At 46.8% G+C, this 26,057-nt stretch overlaps 1 protein-coding gene across 2 annotated transcripts in view; it reads left to right on the top strand.

The window, feature by feature from the left end:
* Window positions 1–26,057, top strand: part of LOC140395378 (uncharacterized) — a 663,783-nt gene that overhangs the window by 66,047 nt on the left and 571,679 nt on the right. For both annotated transcript variants that reach the window (XM_072483065.1, XM_072483066.1), the window contains exons 2-3: window positions 1,348–1,425; window positions 25,017–25,082. In XM_072483065.1, the coding sequence (XP_072339166.1) occupies window positions 1,348–1,425; window positions 25,017–25,082 (144 nt within the window). The remainder of the gene's footprint in view (window positions 1–1,347; window positions 1,426–25,016; window positions 25,083–26,057) is intronic.

The raw sequence follows: 26,057 nt of genomic DNA, 5'->3' as shown, positions 1-26,057 counted from the left end.
CAGATGGAGTTTAACCCTGAAAAGTGAGAGGTTGTCCATTTTGGAAGGACAAATATGTATGCGGAATACAGGGTTAACGGTCGGGTTATGGTAGGGTTCTTGGCAATGTGGAGGAGCAGAGAGATCTTTGGGTCTATGTTCATGGATCTTTGAAAGTTGCCACTCAAGTGGATAGAGCTGTGACGAAGGCCTATGGTGTGCTAGCGTTCATTAGCAGAGAGATTGAATTTAAGAGCCGTGAAGTGATGATGCAGCTGTACAAAACCTTGGTAAGGCCACATTTGGAGTAGTGTGTGCAGTTCTGGTCGCCTCATTTTAGGAAGGATGTGGAAGTTTTGGAAAAGGTGCAAAGGAGATTTACCAGGATGTTGCCTGGAATGGAGAGTAGGTCTTTCGAGGAAAGGTTGAGGGTGCTAGGCTTTTTCTCATTAGAACGGAGAAGGATGAGGGGCGACTTGATAGAGGTTTATAAGATGATCAGGGGAATAGATAGACAGTCAGAGACTTTTTCCCCGGGTGGAACAAACCATTACAAGGGGACATAAATTTAAGGTGCATGGTGGAAGATATAGGAGGGATATCAGAGGTAGGTTCTTTCCCAGAGAGTAGTGGGGGCTTGGCATGCACTGCCTGTGGAAGTAGTCGAGTTGGAAACATTAGGAACCTTCAAGTGGCTATTGGATAGGTACCTGGATTACGGTAGAATGATGGGGTGTAGATTAATTTGTTCTTAATCTAGGACAAAAGTTCGGCACAACATCGTGGGCCGAAGGGCCTGTTCTGTGCTGTATTTTTCTATGTTCTAAGTTACCAAAATTGTGGAAGGATTGGGGGATGGCGACAGCGCAGGTTCAAACGAGTAAAAGGAAAATTTAGATCAAGTGTATTCAACACTGGAATGGTCATCTGGTTAGAGTTCAAAAGGCAACAACTGGAATTATTGAATACTGAGACAGAGGAATCATGGGGCTTTTCTGGAGGGTGATCTTAAATTGGCTGTGTGGCTGCTTTAATCTAGATATATCCTAAAATATGCTGAAATGTCTTGTTGAAGTATGTTTCTGTTGGCGTTGGTCATTCTCTAATTCCTTCCCAATTAATTACCTTTGATCCCTGGCACTGAACATGTGATTGAGTTATGATGTTCACTGGATCAATCTCAGCTGAAAAAGTGGTCAGTTTTTTCCAATTGCAACGCGCAGTGTTTGTAATCCATTTATTTGCATTTTAAAGAAAAATTATGTTTGGTTAATATAGATTGTCAGATTTGTTAATGATTAAATCTCTATACTGTAAAATTTAGGCTGGGAAACATGTTCATAATGCGTGTGTTTTCTACTTTTATAGGCTAAACCCATCTACGGAGGCTGGTTGTGTTTGGCACCCGAAGGCACAGATTTTGAAAATCCAATGCAGAGATCTAGGGCAAGTTTCTTTTATACATTTACTTCTTATGAAAGTTAGTCTCCTATATGTATAACTTCTAGACTGAGATTTTATAATCTGTGTTTACAATTTTTCTAAATATCCATGAAAATTATTTTGAGTTGGAATATCTTAGGTGGGCTATGGGCCCATCAGAACTACCTGCCTATCTAGCTGAGCTGTTTCCGTGCAGCCACAACACTGGCATCAGAATGAAAAATTGTTCAACTGGGTCCTATCCGCAATAAGTATAACAGATAGAACTGTGCAAATTACAACCCTACTAGCCTATTCCCAATCATTAGCAAAATGATGGATGGAATTGCCAACAGTGCGATGAAGAAACACTTGGTGATTAATTTCCTACTCCCTGATGCACTGTTCAGGTTGCACTAGTACGATTCTGTTCCAGACCTAAAGAGAGCCTTAGTCCAAGGATGTACGCAAAGTTGGATTTCAGTGGAAAAGTAATAGTGATATCAAAGTAGCATTCAACTAAGTATGGTGCCAAAGAGCCCTAATAAAACTGGAGAAAAATTCTTGTGCTTGAGTTGTGCCAAACACAAAGCAAGGCAGTTGTCATTGTTGTCCAATTTCAGTCCCAGAGATCACGGAGAATGTTTCTCAGGGCTTCTCTTCTCTCCATGATGAGGTCAGAAATGGGGGGCCCATTACTGCACAATGGGAAGCTCCATCAGCAGTTTCTCCGATAATGAAGCAACTTAAACTCTTTTAATTGAGCAATTGTTACCGTTGATTGGAAAATAACTTATTTAAGAAGAGTAAGCGAGATAAAATTGGATGTTACAAGCCTATTAATCTAATATCAGTTGGGGAAGTTATTAGACTCTGATTAGGGACAATGTGGCTGAGCACTTGGACAAATATGAAGTAATTGGAGAGCCAACTTGGATTGAAAGAGGAAGCCAAAACAGTTTTTGTGATTTTGTATTCATAGCAAAAAAGAAAAGATAGGAAAAAAGGTCCTTGAAGAGGCTGGTGAATTGCTTTGATGTATTATGGAAGCCTTCTTCTAATCCCCTGATGGCGAATTTTATTTTCTTCAATTTGAAGAATTCCGCCAAGTCGGACACCCAGTCTGTGGCGTTGGGTGGCGCTGCTGATCTCCAGCCAAGCAGGAGTCTCCAGCGGGGGATTAGAGAGACAAAGGCTAGGGCGTCTGCCCCTCTTCCTGTAGTTTTGGCTGTTTCAAAAGCCCAAAGATCGGCACCAGACAGGCATGGTTCCACTCTCCCACAACCCTGGACATGGCTTTGAAAAAGGAGGTCCAGTACCCGAGAAGTTTGGGGCAGGCCCAGAACATGTGGGTGTGGTTGGCCGGGCCTCCCTGGCCGTTCACATTTGTGCTTCACCTCCGGGGGAAAAAAACTCACTCATGCGTGTTCTGGTCAAGTGTGCCCTGTGCGCTATCATTAGCTCCGTTAGGCTCAGCCCCATGCATGAGGAGGTGGAGTTTGCCCTATGCAGTGCTTCGATCTAGAGTCCTCCCTCTAACTCTAGTTCTTCCTCTCACCTTTCACATTCCTCAGCCTTATCTCCTCTAACATTCATCCGTACATGTTGGTGCAGTTATCCTCACCTAATTTGCCCAATGCCAGCAGTCAGTCCAGTAGGATGTGTCTTCGTAGCTGGGGGAATGTTGCGGTCTCCTTGTGGAGGAATTTCCTCCGTTGTCGATATCTGCGCTCATTCCCTTTCAGGAGCTAGAACTTTTCTTTTGGTCTCTCTCCTCCCCCCGCCCCGCCAAAAAGGTTGCTACTCTCCCGTCTGTACGTCTCTTACTGTCATTTCCCCATCGTCCTTTCTCTACGTTTTGATGGAGGCGTCTATTGTTGCCAGAATGAGTTTCTGGCTTTTGTAGATTTTGGGGGTGGGGTGGGGGGCCCCATACAGGAGGTCTCCTCCATTCACACCCGTTCTCTCTCAGGCTCTCTCACCACCCATGTACCCTTTCTGTGTTTGCCGTCCAGTGTTAGAATAGGAGGTTCGGCAGAACCAGGTCCCCAATATTCCTCCTCCTTTGTGAGATGCTTTAATGGATCCTGTTTTTTTTTTTTTATGCCCACACAACCATAATTAATTTATCTACCTTGGCGAAGAAGGCCTCCGGGATGAATATTGGAAGGGATCTGAATAGGAAGAGGAATCTTGGCAATACGTTCATTTTTATTGTCTGTACTCTTCCCTCTAGCGAGAGCGGGAACGAGTCCAACCTCCGCAGGTCTCTCTTTACCTCTTACAGATCCGTGTCCAGTCGTGGGCTATCTGGATCCCCAGGTATCGGAACTTGGTTTTGGGCAGTTTGTCAGCAATATCCCCAGCTTCTTCTGCACTGTAGAGATTCTATGATCCATCTATGATAGCCTGGGCAAATAGCAGCAGGGACAATGGGCATTCCTGCCTCATGCCTCGATTACAGCCAGAAGTCTTCAGAGCTGGTGGTGTTTGTCTGTATGGTCTCCAGGGGAGCACAGTACAGTAATTTGAGCCAAAAAATGAACCCTGGCCCAAACTGTTCCATCTCCATGAGGTATTTCCATTTGACCCTGTTGGAGGCCTTCTCTGCGTCTAGGGAGATGATCACTTCTGGTGTCTCCTTCCCGGGTGGGGCCATAATCACGTTCAGCAGCCGTCTGATGCACCGTGAGCTGTTTGCCCTTGACAACCCGCTCTGATCTTCCATGGCTACCTCTGGCACATAACTCCCCATACCAGATCCTGCACCAGGCCTCTGCGTCAGTGTTAAAGAACGAGATACGATCCGCACTCCATCGGCTATTTGTCTGTCTTTTTTTGGGTTCAGCGATATCGAGGCCTGAGCCAGCATGGGTGGCTGGGCCGCTCTTGGCAGTGAATCATTGAACATCTCCCGCGGGTGCAGGGTCAATGCTGCTGCAAACGTTTCATGGAAGTCCACTGGGAATCTGTCCGGACCTAATGCCTTCCCCGACTGCATGGAGTTCATGCTCTCCATGACCTCCCTTGTCCTAGCGGTGCTTCCAATCCCTGTTTCTTTTCCTATCCCACAGCTGGTATGTCCCGCACGTTGAGAAACCGTTTCACCTTCGAGGGGTACAATCCCTGGTAGAAGGTCACAAAGGCCTCCTTGATTTTATTTGGTGCTCTGACTATCCTGCTGTTCCCATCGCTCAATCGCTCAACTATGCTATCTTCCTTGTGGCTGCCTGCTTTCTCAGCTAGTGTGCCAGTAGGCGGCTGGCCTTGTCTCATGCTCATAAAAGGTCCATCGTGTCTGGCGGAGCTGGTTCACTGCTTTTCCCAGTGGCGAGCAGATCAAATAAAATTTGTAGTTTTTTCCCTCTCCACCAGCAGCTCCATGGTCGGGGACAGACATGGAGTACTTCCAATGTGGAGTCGGTCAGCCATTGCCCAGCTGCCCTTACCGTCCTGTCCTTGAGAGTGCTGTACGCTATTATTTCCCCCCTGATCACTGTCTTAAATGCCTCTTAGAATATGGAGGGCTAGACCTCCCCATTCTGTTAACAGGTTACAGACGTGTAGATGGCTTGTGACATTTTTTCACAATGCCTTGTCGGCGTTGAGGGCTGTGCCCAGCCACCATGGAGGAGCGCAGGGCCCGGCCTATCTTCAAACTCGCATGGCGCATGGTCCGAGATTACGATTGCAGAGTATTCTGCACCCACCACCCTTGGAAGCCCCAATTTACCCACTACAAAGAAGTTGATACGGGAATAGACATTGTGCACGTGGTAGAAGGAGAACTCCTTCACCCTTGGATTGTTGAACCTCCACGGAGGTTCCTTTCCCCATCTCCTCCATAAAGGTGCTTAGTCCCTTCACCATTCTCGAGTCTCTCTCCCCCGCTCTGCGTCTCCCCCGCTCTGCGTCTCCCCCGCTCTGCGTCTCCCCCGCTCTGCGTCTCCCCCGCTCTGCGTCTCCCCCGCTCCCGTCACTGGGCCTTGTACACAGTTGAAGTCTCCTCCACCATTGAGCTTGTGGAAGTCAAGGTTGGGATCTCTGGCATCGTGGTTTTTTAAAAATGAAGTTAGCATCGTCATAGGGGCTGGTTTCGCACAGTGGGCTAAACAGCTGGCTTGTAAAGCAGAACAAGGCCAGCAGCACGGGTTCAATTCCTTTTTTTTAACAAACAATTTTATTGAGTTATTATTTGGCATTGTAAACAGTTACAGATAACAGATATGTGCAAACATCAATATAAAACCAATACTTCAATCAAACAATACTGCACATGCCCGCTCCTCTCCCCTAGACACTACCCTCCTATTTATCCCTCCTACTCTATTCAAATCTCTTTCCCCCCCCCCCCCCCCCCCACCCCTTCCTGCTGACGTTCACTCTCCCACAAAGAAGTCGATGAATGGTTGCCACCTTTGGGCGAACCCCAGTACAGATCCCCTCAAGGCGAACTTAATTTTTTCCATACCCAGAAAACTTGACATGTTGGAAAGCCATAGTTCGTCTTCGGGGGTTTTGAGTCCCTCCATGCCAGCAGTATTGGCCGCTGGGCTATTAGGGAAGCAAAGGCCAGAACATCTGCCTCTTTCTCCCCCTGGGGGTCTTCCGAAACCCCGAAAATTGCCACCCCTGGATTCATCACCACCCTTCAGGGCTGCCCCCACTACCGGGCTGGTGGAGTACCTGACCGGCGACAGCGGTAGGGGAGCCGTGACCAGGGCTGCCAAACTGGTGCCCCTGCACGAAGCTGCCTCCACTCGCTCCCAGATAGACCCCGTACCCACCATCCACTTCCTTATCATGGCTATGTTAGCCGCCCAGTAGTAGTTGATCTGACTCTGCAATGCCAGTCCCCCCTCGCTGCGGCTCCTTTCATGCATCGCCTTCTTCACCCGCGGGGCTTTTCCCGCCCAAACAAAGCTCATGATGATTTTGCCAGTCCTTTTGAAGAAGGACCGTGGGATAAAGATCGGGAGGCACTGGGAGATGAACAGAAATCTAGGGAGGATTGTCATCTTTACAGCCTGCACCCTCCCCGTCAATGACAGCGGGAGTGCATCCCATCTCCGAAACTCCCTCTTCATTTGTTCCACTACCCTAATCAAATTTAACTTATGCAACCTGCCCCAGTCTTGTGCCACCTGTATCCCCAAGTACCGGAAACTTTCCTCCACCAGCCTAAATGGCAGCTCCTTCAGCCTATTCTCCTGGCCCCTTGCCTGCACCACAAACATCTCACTCTTGGCCATATTTAATTTGTACCCTGAAAAGAGGCCGAACTTCCTCAATGTTTCCAGTATATTTTTCCATCCTGGCCAGTGGGTCCAACACGTACAGGAGCAGGTCATCCGCATGGAGAGAGACCCTATGTTCCTCCACCCCCCCCCCCCCCCCCCCCCCCCAGTCATTCCCTTCCACCCCTTCGCAGCTCTCAACGGCATCACCAATGGCTCTATGGCCAGCGCGAACAGCAGCGGTGAGAGTGGGCACCCCTGTCTGGTCCTGTGGTGTAGTCTGAAATAATCTGACATTATCCTCCACTCTGCTCCTCTCCCCATCAACCTCTCCTTATTTCCCTGCCGCCTCCCTCTTCCTGAGTTGCTGCGCTAACAATCTACTGGCCTTCTCCCCATGCTCATACACCACTCCCCTCGCCTCCCTAAGTTGTTCCACGGCCCTACTCGTGGATAGCAACCCCAGTTCCGCCTGCAATCTCCGTCTCTCCCTGATTAGGTCCTCCCCCAGGGACCCCGCATGCTCCTCGTCTATCCGGTGAATTTCCCTAACCAATCTGTCCATTTCTGCTCTGTCCACCCTGACCCTGTGAGCCCGAATTGAGATCAGCTCCCCCTCACTACTGCCTTCAGTGCCTCCCACAGGGTTGCTGCTGAAACCTCCCCCGTATCGTTCACCTGCAAGTAATTTTGCATACACTTCCGAAGTCTCTCACATATCCCCTCCTCAGACAACAGTCCTATGTCTAACCACCATTGCGGGCGTTGGTAATTCGCCCCCCCGACCTGCAGGTCCACCCAGTGCGGGGCATGGTCTGAGATAGTGATTGCCGAGTATTCCGTATTCTTTACCTCCCCTACACAGTCCCTGCTCACGATAAAAGAATCAATCCTAGAATATATTTTATGAACATGCGAATAAAAGGAGTAGCCCCTTCCAGTCGGCTGACTGGCTCTCCATGGGTCCACAGCCCCCATTTGCTCCATGAACCCTTTCAGCTCCCTTGCCATTGCTGGGAGTCTGCCCGTTCTGGGACATGACCGGTCCAGCCCCGGGTCAAGGACCGTATTAAAGTCCCCCCCCCCCCCACCCCCATTATCAACTTGCGTGAGTCTAGGTCTGGGATCTTCCCCAGCACTCTTTTGATAAAGTCAACGTCGTCCCAGTTCGGCGCATATATGTTCACAAGCACCACTCTTCTCCCCTCCAGCTTGCCCCTTACCATAAGGAATCTGCCCCCGCCGTCTGCGACTACGCCATCCGCCACAAATTGAACCCGCCTATTGATCATAATTGCTACCCCCCCTGGACTTAGAATCCAAGTCCGAGTGGAAGATCTGGCTGATCAAGCCCTTCCTTAGCCTAGTCTGGTCAGACACTTTCAGATGTGTCTCCTGCAACATAATTACGTCCTCCTTTAGAGCCCGCAAATGTGCGAACACGTGCCCTTTTAACTGGCCCATTTAGTCCCCTGACATTCCAGGTGACCAGTCTGGTTGGGGGGCACAACCCCCCCACCCCACCGGTCAACCATAACCTTTCTTGGGCCCGCTCCCGGCCCATGCGCTGTGCCCTGCTTGGCTGCCTCCACACCCGACCTCCTTTCCGTTACCTACTTCAGATCCTCTCTCTCTCTCTCTCTCTCTCTCTCTCTCTCTCTCTCTCTCTCTCTCTCTCTCTCTCTCTCTCTCTCTCTCTCTCTCTCTCTCTCTCTCTCTCTCCTTTCCTCCCCCCCCCCCCCCCCCCCCCCCAACGTCAGCAAAATAACTCTTCCCACCCCTGACATTCACTGGCTGTATCCTCCCCCCCCCCCCCCCACCTGACCCCCTTGACTAGCCAATCTGCGAGCCCGGTGACTCATCGCTCCGGCGCCCCTTGTCTCACTTCCATTGTTTCCTCGCCCTCATCTCCCCACTCCCCAACACACCATCCCCCACTCCGACCCACTGGAGCAGTCTCACTAAAATGGGAAAAGATCAAACAAGATGTAAACATCAAACAGCAAAGCGAGGCTGCTCCAGGTACAATACAGTTCCAGCTGTGTACACAGTAAAGTGTTAACCCACGTCCCTTTCTGAGCACCAAAAATAAATAAATAAATAAATATATAAAAAATAACCCAGTACCCGTGCATCCCCCATCCGAAACAAACATAAAAACCACAGACACAAATGAAACAAAAGCCTCCAACCAACATCTTTAATCCCCATTGCTGACCGGCCACCCTTTTGTTACAATACAGGCTCCAGCGCACTCAAGAGAGCCCAACAAAAGGTACCCACCACAACAGAAGAAGAAAAAAAGGAGAGAAAAACAAACAGGAAAAAGACCATTCGGGCGTCCGTGGGTCCTTTTTTCGAGACCAGCCCTTGATCCCTCACAAAGTCCATTGCTTTTTCAGGCTCGGAGAAGTAGTGGTGTTGGCCCTGATGCGTAACCCAAAGACGGGCTGGGAAGAGCAGACCAAACTTCACGTGCTTTTTGAACAACACCTCCTTAACTTGTTTAAAGGCTGCTCGCCGCCTGGCCACCTCCTGGCTTGGGTCCTGGTAAATGCAAAGGGCACTGTTATTCCACATGCTGCTCTTCATGCTCTTTGCCCACTGCAGCACCCGCTCCTTCTCCACAAACCTGTGGAACCTAATCACCATCGGACCTGTCTCGCCTGTACTCTGTGTGCCCCCTCCAGCTGCGGCGGTCGCGGACAGGCTTCAGCCCCCATCAGCTGCATCAACAGGTCTGCCACGAACGCTGAGGCATCAGCTCCCTCCGCCCCTTCCGGGAGATCAATAATCCTCAGATTTTGTCTACGGGCTCTATTTTCCAGCTCCTCTACTCTATCCAGCAGTCTTCTCTGTCTCTCCTTTAACCCGTCGACTTCTAGCGCAGCAATCTTCTGCGCTTCCGCCTGCTCCTCCACCGCCTCCCCCAGCTCCTTACCTTTTTCGTCCTGGGCATCCAGTCTCTGGTTCAGCTGATCCACTGCCTTCTGAAGTGGGTCCAAGTTATCCCACTTCAACGACTCTTTATCACCTGCAGCATGTTTTCCAGCGCCTGCTGGATCGCCGGGTCTGCAGTTCCGCCATCTTTGCTCCCGGGTCAGCTTCTCCTGCACCTTGCCTTTGTCCCTTCGTCTCCCGTTTGCACTGCTTTCTGCTCTCCCGCAGTTCCATGCAGCTCTGCTCGCTCCTTAGCCCCCCGTGGCCGTCCTTTCACAGCCCCGCAAAACCGGGGAACCAGATCCTCAAATCCCGCCGGAGTGAGAGCGTGAATGTGCGGCTCACTCACTGCCGTCACCGGAAGTCGGGGGTTCAATTCCTGTACCAGCCTCCCCGAACAGGTGCTGGAATGTGGCGACTAGGGGCTTTTCACAGTAACTTCATTTGAAGCCTACTTGTGACAATAAGTGATTTTCATTCATCTTCCCAGTTAGGAGTGTACATATTTACCAGAAAAATCGATGACATTCCAGGATCCCCTTATAGAGTCAGAGAATTTACAGTGCAGAAAGAGGCCATTTGGCACATCGAGTCTTATCTAATGGACGTGGACCTGCACGCTGAGGTTTCCCTTTGTTCACGCACGCATCTTACCCCTGTTTTTTTACTTTTGCACATTAGCCTGCTCGCCAATGTGATGCCACCCCTGGAAGCGGTTCTTTTTGTACTTCACCCGTTTGGTGTCTCTCCTTGGAGGGACCTGTGGGCCCGGTTCACCTCTGGGAGTTTGGCGAAGCCTTTCTCTCCGACCAGTTTCCTGAGCATCCTTGTGGCATATTCCGTCTGGTTCCTGTCTTCTGTGCCCTCTGGTAGCCCGACAATTCTCAAACTCTGTTGATGGGACCTGTTCTCCTGATTGTCAAGTTTTCCCTCTAATGCTTTCTGAGTGTGAAGCTGGGGGAGATATCATTGTAGTCTTGTGTCTATTTGACAGGTTAAAAGGGCCTGGTAAGTTCCCAAAAGAGAGCCATCTTTCATGCAACCGCTTAGTTTATGGCCACCATCGTAAGTTGAGAAAACTGAGTTAGTGTTTCCAGTCTGTCTGACTCTTCAGAACTAAAGAGAGAGAGAAATTATATTAAACTGTAGCTGGAAGAGATTGCAATAAGATGGAGCAACCTTAAGCCAAAGAAGAGACAGATGGCCTGGTATGTGGAGGTTGCATTGATGGCCTGGTATGTTGTTTGGGGGGGCGGGGGGGGGGCGGTTGCAGTGAGACAGAAGTATTTATTAAAAAAAGGATTTAAGATGGAGTAGAAAAGTCACTGTCTAAAGTTGAACTCCATGTTGAGTTCTGAGGACTTTATCATGCCCTCAATACTTTCAGATACCAGCATCTGCAATATTTTGCTATTCTGGTAGATAAAGGAGTGTCTGTGGATGTTTATATGGAATTTTGAAGGTTCCACAAGAGACTGCTAACAAACATGAGAGCATGTAGAATTAGAGGTGCCTGATGGTTTGAATAAGGAATTAATTAGAATTTGGGATGGAGATAATAGGTTTTTGCTGCAGTTGGCAGGATGTGATGAATGATGTACCCCACTCTTGTAGAGCGCCAACTTTGCCTTGTTAAACTCGGCCCTTTTCTTTGCCAGGTCTGCCCCAATCTCCTGATAGACCTCGATTCCATGTCCTTCGTTTGTCTGGCCCACCGCAGGATCCTTTCACTGTCCTGGTATCTGTGCAGCTTCGCTATGATCGCTCTCGGCTGCTCCCCAGCTTTGGGCTTCAGTCTGAGCGACCTGTGTGCTCTGTCGAATTCTGGGGGGTTGGGGAAACGGTTCCTCCTGACTTGGTGTCCAGTATTTGGGCGATTATAGTCTGTCGGGTCTCTGCCCTTGATGCCTTCTGGCAGGCCCACAATCCATATATTCTGCCGTCGGGACATGTGCTCCTAGCCCTTGACCTTTCCCTTCAAGCTCCCCTGGGCTGCCACCAACCTTTTCACCTCTGCTTCCAGAGCACTGATCCTGTCGCTCTAGTCCATCGAGGCGCTCTCGAGGTTTTGGATTGTCACCTCTTGCGCCTCCACTTTCTTTCCCAGCCCATCGATTGTGCGTTGTAGGGAGACAATCGCCTCCGCCACCGCAACCTTCACCGCCACCTGGATCACTATTTTACTCGCCTCCCTAATGGCGGCCACCTCCTTCTTTAGAAATGTCCTCCAACCGTCCACTGGTAGGGGGGGGGAGGCTGATCCTGTTGTGTGTTCCGCAGTTCGGGCCGCCAGTCTCCTCTGCTCTTGGGCGGCCGGAGCCGCCTCCTCGCCTCGTGGGTCCACCAGCTCATCCGTCCACTGCAGTGGCCCTTTCCACCACTCTGCCCTCTCGCAGGCTCTTCGAGATTCTATTCACCGGCATCTTTTCCTCCATTGCTCCTATCCTCCGTTAGGATTGTTCTCTGGTTTTCCAGGCCAAATTCTTGTCTTTTTTGGTTCTGGTTGGGAGGAGAGCCACCTGATGTGCTACTGCTCAGAACATCACCGTCACCGTAAGTCCATCTGCCAGATCTTTGGCCTATTCACTCAACCTATCTATATCCATCTGTAACTTCTTTATGTCCTTTTCACAATATACTCTACTACCTATCTTAGTGTCACTTGAAAATTTAGCTATAGTGCTGTCACTGCCCTCATTTAATTCATTGATATAAATCGGGGGCTTTTATTTTCTGCAATAACCTTAGATGTGGTACCTTATCAAATGCTTTATGGAAACCCAAGCACATCACATCTACGGGCTCCTCTTTATCCACAGCACATGTTACTCCTTCAAAGAGCAGAATCACACCGTGCAGGAGAGGCCCTTTGGCCCATCGGTTCTGTACCAATACATGAAAAACACCCGACCTACCAATTTGCCAGCATTTGGCTTACTGCCTTGAATGTTATGATGTCTCTCTTTCTCTTTCCCTCCTCTTTCCCCCCCCCCCCCCATTCCCTCAAACCTCCTGCTCCTCACCTTGAACATTTGTTCCTTTGTGACTGACCCTTCAACTAAGGGGAACCGTTGCTCCCTATCCACCTTGTCCATGCCCCATATTATCTTGTACACCTAAATCAGGTCGCCCCTCAGTCTTCTGCTCCAAGAAAACAACCCAAGCCTAATCAACCTCTCTTCATAACTTAAATTATCCATCCCAGGCAATAGCTTGGTGAATCTTCTCTATACCCTCTCCAGTGCAATCAAGTCCTTCCTATAATGTGGAGTCCAGGGGCCGGTTTAGAACATAGAACATTACAGCACAGTACAGGCCCTCGATTTTGCGCCGACCTGTGAAACCACTCTAAAGCCCATCTACACTATTCCCTTATCGTCCATATGTCTATCCAATGACCATTTGAATGACCTTGGTGTTGGCGAGTCCACTACTGTTGCAGGCAGGGCATTCCACGCCCTTACTACTCTCTGAGTAAAGAACCTACCTCTGACATCTGTCTTATATCTATCTCCCCTCAATTTAAAGCTATGTCCCCATGTGCTCGACATCACGATCCGAGGAAAAAGGCTCTCACTGTCCACCCTATCTAATCCTCTGATCATCTTGTATGCCTCAATTAAGTCACCTCTTAACCTTCTTCTCTCTAACGAAAACAGCCTCAAGTCCCTCAGCCTTTCCTCATAAGATCGTCCCTCCATACCAGGCAACATTATGGTAAATCTCCTCTGCACCCTTTCCAATGCTTCCACATCCTTCCTATAATGTGGCGACCAGAATTGCACGCAATACTCCAAATGCGGCCGCACCAGAGTTTTGTACAGCTGCAACATGACCTCATGGCTCCGAAACTCAATCCCTCTACCAATAAAAGCTAACACACCATACGTCTTATTAACAACCCTCTCCACCTGAGTGGCAACTTTCAGGAATCTATGTACATGGACACAGATCTTTCTGCTCATCCACACTGCCAAGAATCTTACCCCATTAGCCCAGTACTCTGTCTTCCTGTTATTCCTTCCAAAATGAATCACCTCACACTTTTCTGCATTAAACTCCATTTGCCACACCTCAGCCCAGCGCTGCAGCTTATCTATGTCCCTCTGTAATTTGTAACATCCTTCCGCACTGTCCACAACTCCACCGACTTTAGTGTCATCTGCAAATTTACTCACCCCCCCCTCCACGTCATTTATAAAAATGACAAACAGCAGTGGCCCCAAAACAGATCCTTGTGGTACACCACTAGTAACTGGACTCCAGTCTGAACATTTCCCATCAACCACCACCCTTTGTCTTCTTCCAGCTAGCCAATTTCTGATCCAAACTGCTAAATCACCCTGAATCCCATGCCTCCGTATTTTCTGCAGTAGCCTACCGTGGGGAACCTTATCAAACGCTTTACTGAAATCCATATACACCACATCAACTGCTTTACCCTCATCCACCTATTTGGTCATCTTCTCAAATAACTCAATAAGGTTTGTGAGGCACGACCTACCCTTCACAAAACCGTGTTGACTATCTCTAATCAAATTATTCCTGTCCAGATGATTATACATCCTATCTCTTATAAACCTTTCCAAGATTTTGCCCACAACAGAAGTAAGGCTCACTGGTCTATAGTTACTGGGGTTGTCTCTACTCCCCTTCTTGAACAAGGGGGCAACATTTGCTATCCTCCAGTCTTCTGGCACTGTTCCTGTAGACAAAGATGACTAGAAGATCAAAGCCAAAGGCTCAGCAATCTCCTCCCTAGCTTCCTCCCTAGGTTTAGCTCAGTTGGCTGTGCACGGCTGGTTTCGCGATGCAGAGCAAGGCCAACAGCACTGGTTCAGTCCCTGTACTGGCAGCGGTTATTCTTGAAGACCTGCCTTCCTAATCTTGCTCCTCGCCTGAGGTGTGGTGATCCTCTGGTTTAATCATCACCAGTCAGCTCTCTTTCTCAAAGGGGAAAACAATCTGTGGTCATCTGGGACAATGGCAACTTTACTTTATAATGAGGCGACCAGAACTGCACACAGTATTTCAGCTGTGGCCTCACCAAAGCTCAATACAAAACCACCATGACCTCCCTGCTTTGCCTCGATTGATGAAGGCAAGTGTCCCATTTGCCTTTTCACCACCCTATTAACCTGTCACAGAACCTCCCAGTGTCATGACGTTCATTGAATACATCCGTGTCAAATTATTACTTCCAAAGTGTATCAGAAGAAGCTATTTCTGAAGCATGGCTTAGAGAGGGGCAGTAAAGGCAGATTAATATCTCAGTTACAGGGTATTCCGTTGAGATGAGATAGACGAGGAGATAAAAAGGAGGTGGAGTGGCAAGGGATAATAGGTTAAGAGGAATTGCCAAATGAGACTGCTTGGCTTGAACTAAATAACTCGAAAGGCGAAGTATAGAACATTGAATGACTCCTTGGAATGTACCATAGATGACCAATCAAGGGAGATGGATCAAATGTGTAGGCTAATTTCTAACACATGCAGAAACATTGGCAGTCAGTGTGTGAACTTTCAATTACTCCCATGTTTAACTGGGATCCAGTCAGTGTGAAAGGTTTAAAGGGCACAGAATTCCTAAATTGCATTCTGTGAAAAGTTATTAGCCTGTATGTGGTATGTCCAACGAGAGAAAGAAAAATCTGGATTTTATTTTGGAGAATGTAGTTGGGCAGATGGAAAGAGCTAGAACACTCTAGTGGCGATGATCATTATTTAGTTGATTTAGCATTGTGATAGCAAAGGACAAAGATTAAATAGGAGTAAATGTTCTAAATGGGACAAGGCCAATTTTACTTGGTCTGAGATGTGGTTTGGCAAAAGTGGACTTGGAACAGCTGGCATTTCCATGTCAGTGCATTAGAAAGTATTTGAGGGATTTTTTTTTAATACAATGCAGAAGGGGGCCATTTGGCCCACCGTGTCTGCACCGACCCTTTGAAAGAGCACCCTACCTAGATCCATACCCCCTGCCCTATTCCCGTAACCCTACCTAACCTACATATCCCTGGACATTAAGGGGTCAATTTATCATGGTCAACCCACCTAACCTGCACATCTTTGGACTGTGGGAGGAAACCCATGTAGACACTGGGAGTACGTGCAAACTCCACACAGTCACCCAAGGCTGGAAGTGAACCCGGGTCCTTGGCATTGTGAGGCAGCAGTGCTAACCACTGTGTCGCTGTGCTGCCCCAAGGGAGGATTAAGAGTAAACCTGTTCCCATTTTAAAAAAAAAAGGGGAGGAACGCCATATCGAGCCCTTTGGGTGACGAAGTGCGAAGAAGATAGGATGAGGAAAAATAGGTAAAGTACAGAAATAGCATAGTGACCATTTGTGACTCCTCAGATAATGAAGCAGTTCATGTCCAAATGCAGCAAGACCTGGACATATCCAGGCTCGGGCTGACAAGTGGCAAGTTACATTCGTGCCACAAGAAGTGCCAGGCAATGACCATCTCCTAAAAGAGAGAATCTAACCATCGCCCCTTGACATTCAATGGCACTACCATCGCTGAATCTTCCACAATCAACATCCTGGGGATTACCATCGATCAGAAACTGAACTGGACTAGCCATTTTAATACCATGGCTACCAAAGGCTAGGAGTCTTACGGCGAGTAACTCACCCCCTGACACCCCCGCCCCCAAAAAAACAAAAAGGCCTGCCCACCATCTACAGGGACAAATCAGGAATACTCTCCATTTGCTTGGATGAGTGCAGCTCCAACAGCACTCAAGACACCATCCAGGACAAAGCAGTCCACTTGATAGCTCCCTCTTCCACAAACATTCGAACCCTCCGCCACCGACAAACGGTGGCAGCCGTGTGTAGTGTGTACCATCTACAAGATGCACTGCAGTCACTCGCCATGTTTCCTTAGACAGCCCCTTCCAAACCCACAACCACTTCCATCTAGAAAGACAAAAGCAGTAGATACCTGGGAAACTCACCACCTGGAGGTTCCCCTCCAAGTCACTCACCCCCTGACTTGGAAATATATCGCCGTTTCTCCACTGTCACTGGGGCTAAATCCTGGAACTCCTTCCCTAATAGCGCAGTGGGTATACCTACACCTCCGAGACTGTAGTGGTTCAAGAAGGCAACTCACCACTACCTTCTGATGGGCAACTAGGGATGGACCATAAATGCTGGCCTAAAAAGTGACGCCCGCATCCCGTAAATGAATTTAAAAAGGAAAATTGGGAAAAGGGAATGACCTGTTATTGGCTAGAAAAGTAACTGTGAAGGTGGAGGATGTGTAAGGTTTTTAATGAATACTTTGCATCTGCCCTCACATAAGAGGGAGCCGATGATGATGTAGTTAAGGCAGAAGAGTGTGAAGTATTGGGCGGGGTAACCATTGTAAGAAAGTAAGTATTGATGCGTTTGTTGTCTTTGAAAGATAAATCGCCAGAGGCAGATGAAATGTATGGCAGATTGTTAAAAGAGGCAAGATAAGAAATTGTGCAAGCCAATTTATTTCAATGTTCCCTGATGACCGGAGTGGTGTCAGAGGACTGGAGGATTCCCCTTTTACCGTCTTTTAAAAAGAGAGGAAGGGATAATCTGAGTAATTAAAGGCCAGTTAACTTAACCTTTGGTTATGGAAAAATTATTGAATTCAATTCTGAGGGATTGTACTTTTATCATGACATTACCACTATGTTTCTGTGAAACGCTGGAAATAAATTGCTTGTAAAATCTACACTATGCCGTAAAGACTTTTGAGCATCTGATATACTTTTCATAAAATATACAAAATGTTCTCCAATGTCCTGCGCTGTTCAGCCATACATGATTATGGTATGATACGAATGATTGATTGGGGATAGAATGTGCTCTGATACTTTGATGCAGCTGCATGTTTTAGATTTTTTGTTTTCTGTTCTTCCCTGCTCCACCCGAAGGTAATTAATAATGCGGTATATGTTTAAAGGAGCTGGCAGTGTTGCAGAAACTCATCCAAGTTACCATTCTGTTTACACCTAGACAAGGAATGTCAGCTGGCTCTAGCGAGCATACAAATATAATAAAATGCCGGCGATGTCTGATGCTTTCCAGAAAACAGGAAGAATACGTTGGGCGTTCTTTCCCCTTTCAACTTTTAAAACTTATTCATTCATGGGCTGCAGGCAGTGCTGGCCATATTAGCATTTATAGTGCTTCAGAAATTGGTGGTGAGCCATCTTCTTGAACCCTCCAGTTCATGCATTGTAGGAATATCCACAAATGTTGCTCGGGAGGAAGTTCCAGGATTTTGAGGCAGCAACAGGAAAGGAACAGTGATATAGTTCCAAGTCAGAGTGGTGTGTGGCATGGAAGGGGACTTTAAGCTGGCAGTGTTCCCTTGCATCTGCTGCCCTTGTTCTTCCAGGTAGTAGAGGTTGAGGGTTTGTAAGGTGCAGTCAAAGAAGCCTTGGTGAGTTGCTGCAGTGTATCTTAGAGCTGCCACTATGTGTCATTGGTGGTGGGAGTGACTATTGAAGGTTGTGGGTGGTGTGCTGATCAAGTGGGTTGCTTTGTCCTGGATGGTGTAGAGTATCTTGATAGCTGATTCAGTTTCTGGTCAGAGCAAGCCCCAAGATGTTGATGGTGGGAGTTCAGTGATGGTGATACAATTGAAGTCTCAAGGGGAGACTTGCTGGGCACGGGCATCTCTCTTGCTGCAGATGGTCATAGCCTGGCACTTATGCGGTGTGAATGCACTTGCCATTTGTCAGCCCAAGCCTGAATAATTCTCAGGTCTTGCTGCATATGGACACAGTCTGCTTCAGTATCTGAGGAGTTGTGAATGGTGCTGAAGATTGTGTAGTCATCTGTGAACATCACCAGTTCTGACCTCTCGATGGAGGGAAGGTCATTGATAAAGCAGCTGAAGATGGTGGGGCTATCTTGACAAACTCCTACTGCAACATCCTGGGGTTGAGATGATTTGACTTCCAACAACCACAACTTTCTTCCTTTGTGCTAGGTATGACTCCAGCCACTGGAAAGTTTCCCCCTGATTCCCATTGACGTCAGTTGTTTTAGTGCTCCTTAATGCCACACTCAGTCAGATGCAGCGTTGATGTCAAGGGAAGCCAGTTTCATCTAAATTCTGGAGTTTGGCTCTTTTGTTCAAGTTTGGACCAAGGCTGTAATGATGTCAAAAGCTGACCGGCTCTGGCAGAACCCAAACTGAGTGTCTGAGCAGGGTATTGCTGTGCAAGTGCCTTCCATCATTTTGCTGATGATGGAGTGTAGACTGATCAGTACGGGCAGTACTAGGCAGCACGATAGCACAGTGGGTAGCACAGCGCCAGAGTCCTAGGTTCAATTACCAGCTTGGGTCACTGTCTGTGCAGAGTCTGCCCTGTGTTTGTCTGTGTGGGTTTCCTCTAGGTGCTCCGGTTTCCTCCCACAAGCCGCGAAAGACATGGGCCTGGATTCTCCGTTTCAGGGACTATGCCCCACACTGTTGTGAAAACTGTGATCTTTTACGTCAGAAAAACTGGCGTCAAAAGGTCACAGATTCACAGCCCTGCAGGGGCTAGCAGGGAGCCGTCGTGAAGCTCCCAGCTCCAGCCGCAGATACGCGCGCCGTGCTCCATGGCGGATTCCGACTGCAGAGCTGGACCGTGGAATTAGTGCCCCCGATTGGCCGCGCGCCTGACCTGGACCGCCCGCACAATAAAGGCACAGTCCCGTGTGAGGTCCCCGTGCCCTCCGATCAGCCCCCCGACCATGGCAGCCGCGGACTGAGTCCGCAGTCGCCTTGTGAGTTTCCCAAACGGCTAGGACCATGTTAGAAATACGCCGTCGGGACCTCGGCCTGTCGGGGGCGGAGGATAGGGGCACGGGCATCAAGCAATGACCGCAGGTGGGGGATACGCGGCGTGGCATACTTCTCAGGTATGCCTCTTTTCGGGCGCCGGTCCCAATTCCAGGCGTGGAAATGGATTCTACAACCTGGCGTCGGATGCGATTTCTGCTTCGGGGTACGGTGAATCCAGCCCCTGCTGTTAGGTGAATTGGACATTCTGAATTCTCCCTCCATGTACCTGAACAGGCGACTAGGGGCTTTTCACAGTAACTTTATTGCAGTGTTAATGTAAGGCTACTTGTGATGATAAAGATTATTATAATTGGCCGTGTTGGATTTGTCTTGCTTTTTGTGTACAGGACATGTCTGGACAACTTTCTATATTTCTGGGTAAATGCTAGTGTTGTAGCTGTACTGGAACAGTTTGGCTAGTTCTGGAGCACATGTCTTCAGTACTGGAATGTTGTCAAGTCCCATAGCTCATAGCCTTTACAGTATCCAATGCCTTCTGCCTGGGCGGACGGTAGCACAGTGATTAGCACTTTTGCTTCACAGCTCCATGGTACCCGGTTCGATTCCGGACTTGGGTCACTGTGCGGAGTCTGCATGTTCTCCCCGTGTCTTGAGTGGGTTTCCTCTGGGTGCTCCGGTTTCCTCCCACAAGTTCAAAGATGTGCAGGTTAGGTATATTGGCCGGACAAAATTGCCCTTGCTGTCCAAAATGGTTAGGTGGGGTTACTGGGTTATGGGGATAGGGTGGAGGTGTGGGCTTAAAGTAGCGTGCTCTTTCTAAGGGCCGTTGCAGACTCGATGGGCCGAATGGTCTCATTCTGCATTATAAATTCTATCATTTCTTGATGTCACATGGAGTCAATTGAGTTGGATGAAGATTGGCATCTGTGATACCGGGAACCTCCGTTGGAGGCACTTCTGGCTGAAGATGGCTGTAAATGCCTTGTATTTTGTAGTGTTATGCTGGGCTCCCCCATCATTGGAATGGAGATTTATGTGGAGCCGCTGCCGTTTCCTGTTAGTTGTTTAATTGTTCACCACCATTCATGACTGGATATGGCAGTACTGCAGAGCTTGGACCTGGATATCCATTGATTATGGGATCGTATAGCTTTGTCTACTGCGTGCTTTTCTGCTACTTTGCTGTCATTGATCCAGCTGATAAAAGCATGGTTTGATTTTATTACCTAGGAGTCAAACCTAGGAATTTTTTGCACCCCCATGGCCAAGCATTGCAACCTTTTGAGATACTGACATATTTGGGCCATGGTGAACCCTTCTCTGCTCTCTTCAATTGTCTGCAGAACATTTGAACGTCTTGGATTATGTTATGACGATAACAGTCTTGATTTATGATGATAACAGTCTTGATTTAAGAAACAAAAACTTTTTTCTCAAAAATCTTTTATACTTTGTGGACACTTAACCTTAAAGTATATTCATTAAGCTAAGTGAAGCATTTGACTATTTTGCTAGTGAATCTCGAGCAATGTTTGTTTATCGAGACATGGTAAGAGGAGAGTTTAATTGTCTTTAAATCATTCTTTTGTATTAGGACTTGAGATCTATCTGAGATCTCATTCTCAGACAGATTTCTCAATCTTAATGTCTTTGTTGACATTTAGGAATACACAAAATATTGTTTATTTTGAAGACATGCAAATATTTATCCAGATTTTCCCTCCAGTTTAAAAGTTCTGTGATGTTCAGTTTACATTTTGTACTTCAGTAATTTTGATTTCATTGCTAAAAAGAATGTAGTTCTCCTAATTATTACTTTGGTAATTGCATTGGCCAGTGCACAGTTGAGCAATATATGGGAAAAAAATTTTTTTCGCTTGACTTTCCCTTTTGCCAAATGTTCTGTTGTTATCTATCAAGCTAAGTTTGGGATTCTATAATTTTTTGACTCACCTATGTTAGCTGCACAAAATTCTTGTTCATATTTTAGTATTTCGAAACAATACTTTTCTTGCCCCTCTGCTTGACTTCAATACATACTCCAGATGGTGTAAAATAAATGGTAGGTCTATGAATGTGGTTATACATGTTTTCTCAAAGTGGGCAAATATAACTAGACCAGAATGTGAATTCTAATGCAAATGTATTTTCTGGGCATCACAAGCTAGTTTAGACAGACTAATGTAATACTTAAAAAAATAAATAAATATGTATTTCTATTCAACCGGTGTCCACCGCCATCCCTCCCTTCCCAACTGCGCCATACCAGCCACATCCATTTCAGTAACCACCCACCCCGCCTTCCTCCTGGCAACCCCTCCAGTTAACTAGCCAGCATGGTGGCCCCCACCCAAGGCCTGTAACCTCCCCATCCAATCTAATCCCACCAGCCACCAACAAACAAAGAATTTAAAAAAAAAAAAATACTCGCCCCAAACATTTCACCACAGACCCAAAGCCTTTCTCCAAAGTTCAGTGTCCTCATACTCCTCTCAGTCCATGGTTTCTCAATGCCCATCACCTCCTCCGGCAAGTCAAAATAAAACACTTTTTCTTTTGATAGGTCACCCACAAGTGGGCCGGATGCAAAACCCAAATGTCACTCCCTTCTTGAAGAGGGCCGCCTTTACTCAGTTGAACCCGGCTCTCTTCGCCAGTTCCGCTCCCAGATCCTGACAGATCTGCACCTCACTTCCTTCCCAGGTGCACCACCTGGTCTGCCTCGCCCACTGCAAAATGTTTTCCTTGTCCAAGGAGCAGTGCAACAACATCACTGGCGCCCTCGGCGGCTCCCCTACCTGTGGCCTCCTCAGTGCCCTCTGCGCCTGATCCACCTCGAGGGGTTGATCAAAGGCCAGGCCCCCCCCCCCCCCCCATGAGTGCTCCAACATCTTTGCCACATACTTGGCGGCGGCGGCTCCCTCAATACTTTAAATTCTGTTGTCTGGAGTGATTCTCCAGATCCTCCAACTTCTCTCTCCGACTCTTCTGGCTGTCCACCACTATCCCCAACTCCACTGTCAGCGAGACCATTCGCTCCTCATGCTCCCCCACTGCCTCCTGCACTGTCTGTATCGCCAGGCTCTGAGCCTCCGGCCTCTGCCCCGTGCCCCATGTTCTCAATCGCCGCCCTGAGTTGCTCCACCACCTTAGCCAGATCCTCCGCGGCCTCCTTCCTCTGCTGCTGCAACTTAATTTATAAACTCCACCAGGTGCTTCATCGACCACTGGGCGGACAGTGCTGCCCCCTTACCCTCCACCATCTTGACCTGTGGCACACCACAAGAACTGCCCTGCTCCAATTGCTCGGTGTTTCTTGTGGCATTTCCCATCCTCTGATCCATGCACCAGACTCACCAGAGTATTACCTTCCCTGGGCACTTGCACATCTTTTGCCCTTAAAAAGATCCCTATATGGGTGGGGAAGGACCACCAAAATACACCTTGAGTGTGACCTCTCCCTTCATGGTCACCACCAGAAGTCCCCCACTCCATGGCCGCCACCGGAAGTCCCCAACTAATGTAATACTTTACTTAGGCTGTCCTTTTGTTAACTAAGCTTTCTGAATTGTTCCATTTCTATCAGACATGGGACATCTATTTTGGTTAGTTATGTTGATTACCATTACAATGATAAGATTTTGCGAAGTATCTTGATTACCTCGTGTGAACAGGAATGAAACATATAATTAAATTATACAAACTTAAAAAACAGTGGACTTGTGCGTTTTGTGACCTCAGGATTTCCCAAAGCACTTCACAATCATGGCAGGGTAACATTCATCAATTTGCACACAAAACAATCCCACCAAATGGATAATTTAATTTGTTAGTGATGTTGGCTGCAGAATAAATGTTCCTCAGGGTGCCAGATGTCTCCTGTTTTCCTTTGAAAATGCCATCACATTTTTTGTTATTGCTTGAGAGGGTTTAATGTCTCATCTGAAATCCACCACCTCTGACAACATAGCACTCGTGAAGTGTCTGATTATGTACTCAAATCTGTAGAATGGGGTTTGAAATCAGAACCTTCTGATTCCAAGGCACTGAGTCAAAACTGATATCTCTGTTCCTATGAACAAGAGATCATCATTCAGTCCTCTAGTCTGTTCAGTTATTCAGTGAGATCACGACTGATCTATGTTCTCTATCCATCCACTCTGGCTCCTTATATCTTTATAGACTTGGTGAGAGCAAATTTACTGATACTGGTTTAAAATCATTTGATTGTTTAGTTTAAACTGTCTACTTTTACCACCCCTTTGCTTGAAGAAGCGATTACCACCCTTTTGCTTGAAGAAGCGATTCCCAAGTGTTCTCCCATGTGGTATTTGTCTTCATTTGTGGTAGACTTTCCCATCAGTGTTAAAAGAAGGTGCACAATATTCTCCATTGTAAACAATGACCTTCTACTAAGATGACCTGGGTCCCCCTTTGACAACCAAGCCACCCACACTTGTCAGCAGAACGCAGAGTAGTCACATGACCTTCATTCCTCCATCTTATCCTAAATTAAAGACATTGCCCCTAAGGGGCTGGTTTTGCACAGGGCTAAATCGCTGGCTTTGAAAGCAGAGCAAGGCAGGCTAGCAGCACGGTTTAATTCCCATACCAGCCTCCCCGAACAGGTGCTGGAATGTGGCGACTAGGGGCTTTTCACAGTAACTTCATTTGAAGCCTACTTGTGACAAGCCATTTTCATTTCATTTTTCATTTCGAAACATAAGTCTTCTAGAATAAAAACAGAAAATGCTGGATAATCCAGGTCTGGTAGCATCTGTGGAGAGAGAAACAGTTACCGTTTTGAGTCCATATGATCCTTCGACAGAATTTTGCTTTTATTACAGTCTTCTCGACTTTGTATTTGTCGCAAGAGTCAGTAAAATTAGGAAGGGACAAGACCTTTGAATGAGGAAGAATCTGAATAGTGGAATGAATGAGTTCTTCCAAATGGGAATGAAATAGTTGGTGTGGTCGGAAAATAGAGAAGGTTTAGAGAAGGTACCTGGATTGGGGAAGAGAGTGCGATTAGATTACATTGAGAACGGTATTGGTGCAATCTGAGTCAAATTAACTATTATTGTGCTATAATGGTCCATAATTTACAGGAAATGGAGAGGAAGCAAATAAATTCATATCCTTTTTATAGCACTGTGGAATTCATTCACTGTATATGAAAAAGATGTAGAATTTAACTGGCGATATGATTAGGAGATTTTCTCACGCAGAGTATTGTATTCGACCAGAAATGATTACATTTATACCAGCAAGTTTTGGGAGAAGATTTAATTTCTTAAAAATTGAATTTGACTTTAAATGAGGAATTATTAAGAATAAAATTTGAGGAGCTGCTTGTGTTACTGTGTAAATGTTACTGTAGAAGTAGAAGTGGTATTTCCCATTTGTTATTTCCCCCAAACATTTTTTTCAAAAAAATCCTTTTAAAAGGCAATAATTGAGTGTATTTCAAATGAATAATTCAGGTAATAAAACCGATTCCAATAAAAGCTCACTTCTTTGTCTTGGATGACTTTGTTTCCACGAGTGAGATCTTCTTCTAGAATTAGTTTCCAGTATAAAATGTTGAACCAAATTGTTGCAGGTCTTCAAATTGTAATTCTTCTTTGCTCCTCTGCCCCCAATCTTTAGAAATGGCAACGCAGATTCTTTGTGTTATATGAACATGGCTGTCTACGTTATGCCTTGGATGAATCGGTAAGTAATGCGTTCCTCGTGATTGATTTAGTATGATCAATCTATTTGCTTTTAAAGACGTAGCAGAATATTGCAATCAATCCGTTTGTAAGTAGGGTTCTAACCTGTTTCAATGCTACTTTTGAAACCACAATTGTTTTCCATTTATATTCAAATATTTTACTGATTGAAGTTGTTAAAATTGTGATTTTTCTTTTTTTTTGTACTTCAGGTTTTCTACCAAATTCTTAACTAATTCCAGGCATTAGAAAGAGATGGTGTTGCTTGTTTGCATCAGGCTAACTTCCACATACTGGCAATGAGAAATCATTAACAGTTACTGATGTATTTATTTGTCGTTTTAATTAATTTGCATTGAGGAATTGAGATGAACTCAGTTGATACATGAACATTATTGCCTCTTTATCACTTGCCAGTTATAAATTATTTTTTGCAAACTACTCGTACTTTCATGTTGACATTTGATATTTCTCTTGTGGAACCTGTAACTTGAAGGCATCTTTCATTGTCCAAAGTTGTCATCAGTTGGGTTTGAAAGGATGACTGAGTTAAATGAAGAATGATGAGAGGTGATGTAAACTAGGTTGTGTAATAAATGTAGGAATAGAGAGATTTGGTTCACATGCACAAACGTTTGAAGGTGCCAGAACAAGTGAATGAGGCATTTTTTAAAAAGCAGACAGATTCATGAATAGAAGCTTAGAGTGCAAAAGCGGTGAACTGGTGCTGAATCTTTATAAATCACTGGTTAGATCTCAGCGGGACTATTGTATCTTATGATGCCAAAGCCTTGGAGAGGGTGCAGAGGAGAATTAGAGGAGATTTACTGGAATGATACCAAGGATGAAGGACTTCAGTTATTTGTATGGAGTTGCAAAACTGCATTGTTCTCCTTGGAGCTGAGAAGGTTATGGGGAGAAATAATAGAGGTGTTAAAAATTATGAAGGGTTCTGATGGCCTAGACAAAGAGAAAC

The sequence above is a fragment of the Scyliorhinus torazame genome, chromosome 18 (assembly GCF_047496885.1).
Source record: "Scyliorhinus torazame isolate Kashiwa2021f chromosome 18, sScyTor2.1, whole genome shotgun sequence".
NCBI classification, from domain to species: Eukaryota; Metazoa; Chordata; class Chondrichthyes; order Carcharhiniformes; family Scyliorhinidae; genus Scyliorhinus; species Scyliorhinus torazame.
Note: the sequence above shows the minus strand (reverse complement) of the source record. Positions and strands in the feature narration are given on the sequence as shown.